Source organism: Drosophila melanogaster, chromosome 2R, assembly GCF_000001215.4.
Source record: "Drosophila melanogaster chromosome 2R".
NCBI lineage: Eukaryota > Metazoa > Arthropoda > Insecta > Diptera > Drosophilidae > Drosophila > Drosophila melanogaster.
Window position 1 is genome coordinate 20,308,776 of NT_033778.4, and position 10,372 is coordinate 20,319,147.

At 44.2% G+C, this 10,372-nt stretch overlaps 2 protein-coding genes and 1 long non-coding RNA gene across 4 annotated transcripts; 2 read left to right on the forward strand and 1 right to left on the reverse strand.

Annotated features, from left to right (window-relative positions):
• Position 1: 1 nt before the first annotated feature.
• On the reverse strand, positions 2-8,142 carry CG13868 (uncharacterized protein). 2 transcript variants are annotated; one of them, NM_001382025.1, is made up of 6 exons: positions 7,676-8,142; positions 4,245-5,086; positions 2,495-2,734; positions 1,475-2,449; positions 1,038-1,408; positions 252-971 (listed from the first exon to the last, which is right to left on the reverse strand). In NM_001382025.1, exons 2-6 carry the CDS (start codon positions 4,246-4,248, stop codon positions 798-800), a joined length of 1,764 nt encoding a protein of 587 aa, NP_001368942.1. In that variant the 5' UTR covers positions 4,249-5,086; positions 7,676-8,142; the 3' UTR covers positions 252-797. The 2 variants fall into 2 exon arrangements, with proteins under 2 accessions (NP_001368955.1, NP_001368942.1); NM_001382024.1 differs by lacking the exon at positions 7,676-8,142 and having other exon boundaries at positions 2-971; positions 4,245-4,848.
• lncRNA:CR44642 (long non-coding RNA:CR44642) lies at positions 6,520-7,220 on the forward strand. The gene has a single exon (NR_124654.1). It is a non-coding gene; the product is annotated as a long non-coding RNA:CR44642 (long non-coding RNA).
• Positions 8,143-8,547: 405 nt separating the features above from the next.
• CG13871 (uncharacterized protein) lies at positions 8,548-10,264 on the forward strand. The gene has a single exon (NM_137629.2). The coding sequence runs from the start codon at positions 8,633-8,635 to the stop codon at positions 10,193-10,195; it is 1,563 nt and encodes a 520-aa protein (NP_611473.1). The 5' UTR covers positions 8,548-8,632; the 3' UTR covers positions 10,196-10,264.
• The last annotated feature ends 108 nt before the right edge of the window (positions 10,265-10,372 follow it).

The following is a 10,372-nucleotide window of genomic DNA, read 5'->3' on the forward strand; positions in this document are numbered from 1 at the left end:
GTTTTTAAACAAATGTTTTTATTACAGAGAAACAGAGTTTGCGTGTGCAAAAAATACCTAAATGTTGAGCTAAGCTTATTAACAGTAACATGTCTATTCTATGTTAAGCTACTGTTACCAAACTAATCGATATCACTGCCATAAAAATATCGAAATTCAAATTTAAGGCAATAATACACCTTTAATCTTTTCATGTTAGTTAAAGTTCAAGTAAAATTATGTTTTAAGTCTCCCAACAAAATACCTTCTTTCTTTTGCTAGCTGATTTATTTATTGAACCGAAATAGTACAGTGCATTTAAGTGTTTAAACGGAAATATGTTCGTACAACAATTACAATTTATGTTTTGCCTTGATACCAGTTATAACTAATTTTGCCATTATATAGTTGCGCATAAGTATATATATAGTTTGAAATTAGAAGAACCTAAGCGAAACATTGAAGTCTAAACTTTGCGCATTTCTTTTAAATATTTTGAATAAAATTTCGTTTCGCTTTCGATTAAATAATTCAGTTGGGATTACCATATAGAGCGTGTTGTCGTGTTTATAGGTGAATAAATATTTTGAAATATATACTAGACTAAATTGAATATATACTTGAATCGTGTGTGCTGGTGTAAGAGGTGCCTATATGCTACTAAAAAGAATATTACTGTGGAAAGGACAAAGTATTCAAAGTATTCAAATAGGTTCGGAACTCTAAGTTGCAGCTGCGTTGTCAATGTCTTTTATCGCCTGTTCCTCCATCTTCGTTTCCGTTTCCGTAGCAGCGACATCCTTAGGCTCCTTTAACTGTCAATTCTCCACGGACATGTTGCCGATGTCATCGTTTATGGCCAGCACCTGGCTGATGAAGCTCTGGTCGGTGACCACCTCGGCCAGGGATTTGCACAGTTCGGTCAATTCCGGCAGCGGTATCTTCAATTGCGGCGCCAGCCTGCTAAGATGTTGACCCACATAGTCCGGCAGCTGATGGGTGATAATAACTGGGTTAGTAATGGGTAACCATTGGCTATAGCTATCAGTGATCCTTACCTTTCCCTTGCCCACTTTAAACGCGCTGAACATCAGCTTCGTCCGCACTCGCTGCTCATTGGGTCCGTCGTAGAAGATGGTGAGGTAGGCCTCCTGCCCATTGGCCACCAGCGGGAAGTAGATGCCCGCATAGACCTGACCCTTGGCATCGCGGGAGAGTAGCGATCGGAAGTTGTACACCAGATTGCGGCGCACGGTCACGTCGATGGCCGTGATGTACTCTTGGGCCACGTAGATCAGCGATGTCTTGTAGCTGGTATCCTCGCCACGGATCTCGCGCTCCTTCCACTCCACGAATTTCCCATTCTGCTGACTGTAGGCATAGCAATAATCACGCTGCAGATGCGGCTCCTTGGATTGGGTGAACCAGCCTAGAAACATATTGCATCCATCAGTATATATGTATTACAATAGGCTAAGCGGAGATTACAACTCACCAGTGTGCGGATAGCTCTGATCCTGCATAACAGTCACCGCTCGGCTGACATGGTAACCTGGGTCCAGGATCATCACACCCCGTCGATCGCCGATGGCGATGCGCATGGCGACCATGACGTGCTCCTTCTCCACACCCGCGTCCACCGAATTAAGGCCGCACTCCTCGTCCAACTGAACGTAGTCGTTGCAGTCCATCACCTGCTCCTCGCAGGACACAACGTACAAGTAGTTGGCCAGCACCGGGAACATCTGCACCATCCTGGCCATGATTTCGAACGCCAGCGAGACGCACATGTGATGGCGTCTGTTGATGGGCACATCGTAGAACTGAAAGAAGCTACGCAGATCGGAGCGACGCGTGCGCTTAAAGCTGCGATAGAAGTCAACGAAGAGGTTGACCGTATTGTAGTGCGTCTCCTCCAGCATTCGCTGCAGCGTGGTCTCCACTATTCCGTTCAGCTCCTCATACTGCCAGACATTGTCGAAGATCAGGGTGCCCTTGCCAGCGGACTCCGAGCTCGACCAGTCGGGCAGCGGCAGCGGATGACCCAGGGGCCACACTCCGTTTACCTGATTGAAGGCCTCTAGGTCATAGCCGTCGCCCACTATCCATTGAGCGCCGGAGATGCCCTCCAGAGCAGCTGCGACGGGCTGCTGTCTGGCCAACAGCTGCCTGATGTCGGAGTAACGCTCCGATCTATCCACCGATGTCAGATCGGGCGAAGGCACCAGCTCGTGGTCCTCGAGGTCCTCCTCCTCTTCCTCCTCCTCGCTGGAGGTGGAGGGTGTGCGACGAATGGCGCCAGTGCCATGTGCAGTTGGGTGCTCAGTTGCGGATAAATCAGATCGCGTCGTAGTCAATCCCAATCCCATTCCGCGCACCATCGCATCCGCCAGCTGCTGATCCGCCGGGAGCAACGGATCGTGGGCAGCGGCGGCGGCAGTGGCCTCTTCATCCTCATCCGGAGAGGCCACTCCCCCATCCTCCCGTCGGTGACTGGTGGCAACGGCGAGTCAACTCGGCCATTCGGAGCCCCAGCGGCCCACGGTGGGCACATAGCCACTTTCGCAGTCATTGAGCGTGGCGTCTAGTTGAATGTTGGCGAACTGTTGTTGGCTTGAATGCAGTGATGGTTGTTGGGCAGCTTGGCCAGCCTGGGCGGCTCCAGCTCCAGCACTGATCAGACTAATCCGGCCCTGCGCTCGCTTGAACAGGAGGTCCGGCTCGTCTCCAAATTTCGTCGTTGGTTTAGACTGATCTGTATTTCATTTGTGGAAGAAATAAGATCAAGAAAGTTGATTAGAAGATGAATTGGTAAGGAATAACAAATAATAAGAATATAGTCAGATGTGGATTACAAAGAAAAAAGGACGACAGGTGTTTGTTTTTCAGCGGAATATAACCTTTCAACATTCCTTCTTTTTATAACAAGATAAGGTAGGTTCCATTAAGTATCAATTATATAAATTCCCTCTGCTTCATCTGCTTTTCAATCTTGAGATTACGGACCCTTGACCTGCACCCTTGGTGATCCCTTTTCACTGATTAGGAAATCCCTCCAGCAATTAGCGCAAATCGCAGCTCAGCAGGTAGTTGTGCCCTTATCAAAGTCAAGTCAAATGTAATTATCCCTAGGTACGCAAAAAAACACCTCGTAACCATCTGGCTGTCTAGTACCCAGTTTTTCGAGCAGTGTGTTGTCATGAAGTCCGAGAGATGTACAGTCGCTCTGCCATCGGGCAATAAACAAATTGCCATACGACAATACAATGTCCATATACATACTACGTAAGTACTTGTTATCAACGGGAGGCAGGAAGTGGGCGGGCACTTATAAATGGGTTCCAAGTGCTGATTGCTAACTTTCGTTAGTTGCAGGCAATAAAACACAGCACAAGTACAAGTACGAGCACAAAGGCACAATTGTTTTCCCCCCTCAAAGTGTCCACGTGCCGCCAGATGCTATGGTATAGTATGGGTTTGGAGCAGCATGGAGTGGAGGTCAGGTCACCCAGCATGTGACATGCTGAAAAATGCGCTTATCTGCGCGTTTGTGTCTATGTGTGTTTCTGATTAGACATTCTGCGTTGCGAATTCGCTTTGTTTGTAATGTGACTCAATGTGGAGCAGTCAGCTCATGGATCCGCATATGTGGCACATTCAAAATAGCCGCATTTGCGTATTCAATCGCAGGCACGCGCAATTGTTGCTAATTGCACGTGAATCACCGGATGTGAGAGTGGGCTATGAAGTTTATTTTCCCCCAGCACAACAATGTGTTGCTGTTTATTTCGCTGACTACACTCGAAGAAAAGTGAATTAGTCTTAATTCAAGTCATATTTTGTGCAATGTGATGAACAGAGTTACCAGTATTGTTCGAGTGTAAGATGAGTTAATTGTCTTCTTGGAAATTTATGGTACTGTCAACACTCGAAGAAAAGAGTACTAGTCCTAAGTCAAGCTTATTTTTATTATTCTTATTTTTTTTTTTTACTACATTTTGGCAATGCAATGAACGATTGTTTCGAGTGTAAGATGAGGTGATTTTCTTCTTATAAATTCTTAGTACTGAGTAATCTTCTTTGTTCCGAGTCTGGCGATATCGTTTTTCGTCTGCTCAAATGTTTTCCTACTAAAATACCTGTCTATGATTTGCGATATTCGATTTCCCAGTTTTTCTGATTAGCAGTTCTTAGCTATCTCTTGTATTTTCCCAATGATATATTTTTAATATGCACATAGTAGTAGAATGCATTTGATTACTTACCCATACAATGGCCTAAGCCCTATTAACAAAATCGTTGTTTTCCAGGTAAGATCTCGGGCTTAGTTCGCTTTTTTCCACACTAAACTCTCAATGCTCGACGGCCTGTGTGTTAGTTAGCACTGGAAAGTCTGGCTTAAATTGGATTCGTTTCGGTTGGTAGAATGCAACAGTTGGCTTTCAACTGCTGATGTTTTCAATTTGGCGTTTCTGCGACGCGCGTGCGTGGAAAATCGAACGGAAGGAAAATAAAATAAGGAGAACGCGAACTAAAAGCAAACAACTTGTTGTCTGCGCCTTTTGCCGTGGCTTTGTCTTTGATTTTTTTCTTAACGCTTTGGTTATTTAAACAATTGGTGCGTTTAGTTTGTTTTAATTTAGTACTGGTGTCGCTTTTGCCTGTTCAATGCAGGTCCGAGTTTTTCAACGATATTGGCGAATTAATCGACATCGAAGTGGATTTCGTTCGTCACTGGTCGTCTACTAGTTACTAGATGCACTTGCACTTGCACTGCGCTATTTTCGAATATTCCGATTACCGATTTTCCCTTGGTTTTTCCGCTCAGGAGCTCCGCTGAGAACGAGAGACGCGTTGCGACTGATGAAAATCGGCTGCGAGTATTGCGCTATATAAACGATCTCTGCCTTTCTCGCCGCTCTGCCGACGTCGACTGCGATTGGCGTGAACTCGAAAATATTTCAATTTATGACGCAAAAAAGCTTGAAAAATTCCACACAAACAAAAAAAAAAAACGATAAGGGGAGCCAAACTTGAACGCGATTTTTGTTTTGCTCCAACGCTTCGTAGGTAAACAAATCGGATGTTATTGTTTGGGACGGGAACACTGCAACAAAAAGGGAGAAAGTTGTCTGAATATATATTATATATGTGTATATATTTGTATTTTGCGGTGTACAATTAGCAAATAAATTCGGTCTTGTGAGCTCATGATAATAATAAACACCCATGATAGTCAGTCAGTCACGCAATCAGTTGATTTGCTTACTTTGATTTTAGTTACTAAGCTTATCGCACTGAGTCAACTGTTGTTTATGATCTATTTTTGTGCCTAGCTCTCCCCTTAGAATGGAAAACCTTGAATTTTATGACCCACAGAGTGGAAAATTTGTCCCCAGAGATTGTATTTGTTATCACACGATTGGATGCACTTTTCAGATACTCTGGCATTCTGCAAACTGTAAACTTTCCCTAAATCGAATGCGAAAGAGCTTAGGTGCCACTCGAAATGCCAACTGGTTGCAAGCAACCAAGGTTGCCCGGGAAAAGGGCCCCTCCCCCCGTTTACGTATACTTAATATTATAAATGCTTACGCACGGGCTCAGGCTTTTGCGAGTGTCACAGACTAATTGGCATCCAATGGGATTTACACAATGTAAACAGCTTGTTTGCGAAAACAAAAGATTTAATTACAGTGAATTTTTAACATAACATAAACATAAGACTAGATAATGACAGGTGAAAAGAATACTGCTTAGAAATGTTTTCATAATTGTTTAGTTAGTGCTTCGTTAGTTAAACAAATGTCATTATTAAACTTATAATCCTTAAACTTATATGCAACTTTATTACTTCTTTGTCTGAACAGATTAAAAATATATTACATGCTACACTGTAATCCAAATCGTAGGCCTAGGGCGCCTTTGGCAGCTGTTCTTGTGATCCCATTTTTCTCGAGGCCCCACCGCCATGCGGAACAATGCCAAATGCTGTGGCGCTTTTCATTTGTTTTTGTTTACGGATTGTGCCAACCAGGCCGACTGCCACGCCCCCTGCGCCCACCATACCGCCCCATTTGGTGGGTCGTTTTATATAGCGGCCATATAGTCGAGATCTTTATAACTGCGTCGTAATGAAATTCTCGCCGTGTTTGCCGAGATGTAGACAAACATTTTTTGATGGTGCAATTTGAATTTAGTGTATTGCACCAGCCCAAGGTTATTCAAATATCTAAGAGAATGAAACTAGAAAAACAGCAATTGCAATGCGAGAAGGCAATCTGTTAAGTTTTTTTTTTTTGCTTTTCGGCTTGAAGAAAACTTAGTTCTTGAGAGTTATAAAGACTGCGCACTTTGAAAGGGAATTGGCTGATTATTTAGCTATTTTGAGTGCTTTAAGGCTACTCGAAATATGATTACTTATCTGGAGAGTAATCATAAAAAAATGAAAATTATTACCACAGACCACACTTATCTATGTTCCATAACAATTTATTTGGACCAGCAATCCTATTTTGAAAGCCAAAGAAGGAAGCAAATAAACAGTGCGACATCGATTCAGATGTCTAAGCTTCAAATAAATAAACTATCAATCGAATTCATAATTATTAATTAGCTAATGAATTCGCGACGCAAAAGAAGCTCAGGGCTGTTGTGGCAGACGATTTACGAGGCAGGCCAATAACAATTGGTCGCCAATGTTATTGGATGAGTTGTGTTTTTTATTGGATCGGAAGACAAAGTTCGGAGGTCGAGCTGACTTAAGCCTTATTGGCTTAATACGTGCGGCTTTCTCCATTGACGTCACTGGTGAAATGTGAGCGGTGTGCTGATGAAACTAGTTCAATGTCGCTGGCCCACTATGACGTCACCGTTGGCAGACATCGCTCATCCGCCACGTCGGCCCAGTCGGCCCAGTCGTCCCAGCCGGCCGGCCTTTGGAATGGGCGTAATATATGGGATCCGCTCGAGATTCGGTGTTCCTCACTCCCACTATCAACCAGCAACATCCATGACCCGATATGCCTTCCAGAAACTTCCCTGCGCCACGTGTCGCGTGTCTGGCGTGCGTGTTTGTAAACAACTGCACTGCCATGTCCTTTTTACTATCAAAACAACAGGACACCAGGGCGCAGGCGCTGGAAGGCTATGCACATTCCACACGGAACAGAGGCTGGAAGTCCTGGAAGGAGGAACGAGAACACAGAGCCCAACACTCCAGGGCGTTCAAATGTGTATACTCGATGTCCTGACTTAAATATTACTTATGATAACAAGTTAAGATAAATAAATATAAAGTTAATATATAGCTTTGTCTAAAGAAACTACCTTGACAAAATGACTGCAATAAATGTTTATATTAAATTCATAAACATTAATTCTAGAAAAGAGCACTAGGCTTTGTGTACTTTTTTTTTCCAAATATTTGTGTTTTCTTCTTCTTTTTTTACAAAAGAAATCATTCATTTATTGAAATATTACTAGTTGTTAACTGGGCCTTATATTCCGGGACGCCACTGTCGCGTTGGGGATGCCCTGCTCTTGCGCACTTTTATTGACAATTTCTTTGTTGTCTGCTCCCCGTTGGTGTTGCTTTTTGGCTCAAATTGCCTGGTTACCGCAGTCATTTGGCCAAGTGGCAAAATCAATAGAGGGAGTTGGAGATGCCAGGAAACAGAAGCCAGGAGCCCATTACCTTATTATAATTGGGAGTATTATCAATCGCAGGACGGCACACACATGAAATGAAACGCCGCCTGCCGCAGGAAATGCGTGGAAGCCAGGAGCCTCTTACTGCTTTTTACTCCAGTTGTAGGAACCGTTGTAGAAAAATAAAATCAATATTATCATTTTGGCGTGCATATTGAGGACAGTCATTGCACTTGGTTTCGCAACACTTGGTTTCCGCTTGTATTTAAGGCATTAACTAAGGATTTCGGACCCCGTTTAGCGTTTAGTTTTTGTGCCTTTTGCGTTTGAGTGTCATTTAACGATGAGTTCGCAAACTCTTGAAAACACGCCTATGACACAAAACTTTCAGGGAGATATGGGAAATCTCTGTTTTTCGCTTAACTTCACAATTTATTATAATTTAGTTTGTATTTAATATGTCCATTTATTTCGAGGATGTGCTGCACAGTTGGACGTGAAAAACTCGACTGTGGCTTACGAACTGAATGAGCACAGCATTTCCACTTTCCAGTCCGATTTCCAGTAACCTTCCAACCACTGATTCCCGTTATGCTTTGTTGCTTGAACAAGCCTTCTCCGTGTCCTTAGAAGTTCGACCTGACGTCGTCCTTTGTTGAGCAAGAAAAATATGACTGCCTTCTTTCAACAAAATATTAAAAAGATTATTTACTACCATTTAAACTCTACTTGACCACTTGAGTTCTTTGGGCAAATAATCTACCAATTCACTTTTAATGTATACTTTTTTTTTTAGAATTCTTCGCTTTAATTATAGAAGATTTTTAAAAAATTATTTAAACATAAAAACAACCAATGAGCATAACATGTCATGGAACTGATTTCGAATATAAGGAATTTTACAAACATGACTCGGCGATAATTCCAGCAAGATGTTGTGCTTATGAGAACAATGTCAACGCGGATTTTGAGCCACAGCGCAGTCCGACTTTCATTACTGGCAATGGCAATCCTGGCGAGCGTTGGACAAGCGACCGACCGATCCGAAGGAAGATCAGTACGCAGGTACTCATATGCGGATACCTCGTGGCCCAGGCGGCCGTTCGGCAGCGAGCGAAGGGACTTGGCGCCTTCGGAGCAGCGATACTTCTCCGATCCGGAACTGCTCTTCCAGCGGCTGGACGACATGGAGCAGAAATTGGGAATTCCAGAAAAAATGGCTGCTGCTGGCAAGGTGAAATCGGAACACTATCTGGTTGGTCCCACGAATGTTGCCGCCCAGATGCTCAAAGATAACTTGTACAAATTTCCGATTGATGACGGCGCCATTGGACAGGGAATGCACGATGATTGTCTGGGTAAGGAGGATGTGGATGATCCCTTCGAGTCCCTGGCCAGGATGAACTTCAATGAGCATTTGAATGAGCGTAAGTCCGATCGTGAGCTCAAGAGGGTGCTGGGTGGCTACTTAAACGACCAGCAGCTGGATGGAAAACCAGCTGTGGCAACAGCCAATTTGCTGGCCAAGGTCATTAGCTCCAAGGTCGATCAGCCCAGGAAGTCTGGGCCTTGTCGTGGCACCACGGCTCGATCCCACGGGTTCACCACAAGAAGCCCTACGACTCATCGGACGACCCTTAGTACCACAACGCGCAGTCCCACCACTTTCTGCCTTCCGGAACCCTCATCCGATCCTCCGCTCAAGCCGCTTCCCACATCTCCACCAACACCTCGTCCTCCGCCTTCCGCACCTTCGCGTCCACCAACGACGCGAAAGCCATCTGCTCAAAGGATTAAGCCCAGTAATAAGTGCCCCATATCGACGAAATCTCAAAAGCTAGGAGGTGCCAAGGTGCTGCTGGAAATCATTTTGGCCACCAAGCAGCATGCCCTATCGGTGCTCAAGAATCTCAACTACCTGGAATTGGAACTGCTAAGTCACTCAACGGACGACGATGTATCGGAGAACCACGTTAAAGAGAAAGAACCAACAACAAAGACGTCTGAACGTATCGAAAAACCCGAGCCAAGGCCACCATCCAGGGTATTTTCCTTTGGAATTCGACCAGCGAGCCAAAAAGAGAGCTTGTACGACTTGGCAGTGGCCAAGGAGGAGGAGTTGAAACTGCAGGATCGGGTGTGGGAGGAGCACCAGCAGCAGATGAAGCTAAGGAGGCCAATGAAGCCAAAGAGGTTTGAGGTTGCTCCGGCGGCTGCTGCACGCCTGGAACCTTTTCAGGAGCCTCGAAAGCCACTGAAGTCCATAAATTCCATGGAGCCTTTTACTCCTTTGGAACCAGAAACCTCCGACGACAACAGACGTATCAATCTGGAAGCCTTGAGCGTGGTAGTCAAGCCAATGTCCTCCTTTCCCAGAAAGGATTCTCTTAGCTCGTCGCCGCGAGCACAAATGAATGCTGTTCAATTGGAGGGCACAAGCGATGATGAACTGCATCCAGGCAATACATTTGAATTGAGACCAAGAAAGAAGAAAAAACACAAGTTGTACGCTATGGAAAAGCAGACACAGACTAAAAAGCTACCCATTGCAGGAGTTTTTTATTAAGTCATTTGTATAAATATTAACAGAGTTTTATTGAAACATTTATTCAACACTTAAATATATTTTAAAAATAAGAAGTTTGAATTTTGGCGCCAATACGTTAACCCTAAGACAGTGCTTGCTTATAGCTTTTCGTATTTATATGCCACTTGACGTATTTTTTGACATCCAGCCCACGGT

Bases quoted from the DNA above. Each gene is read 5' to 3' on its own strand.
- CG13868 (NM_001382024.1), bottom strand. The intron at 2,450-2,494 runs GTTGACTCGCCG...AGGATGGGGGAG, and splicing joins CTGGGGCTCCGAATGGCCGA to TGGCCTCTCCGGATGAGGAT. The intron at 972-1,037 runs GTAAGGATCACT...ATCACCCATCAG, and splicing joins TTAAAGTGGGCAAGGGAAAG to CTGCCGGACTATGTGGGTCA.
- CG13871 (NM_137629.2), top strand. From the start codon at position 8,633: ATGGCAATCCTGGCGAGCGTTGGACAAGCGACCGACCGATCCGAAGGA.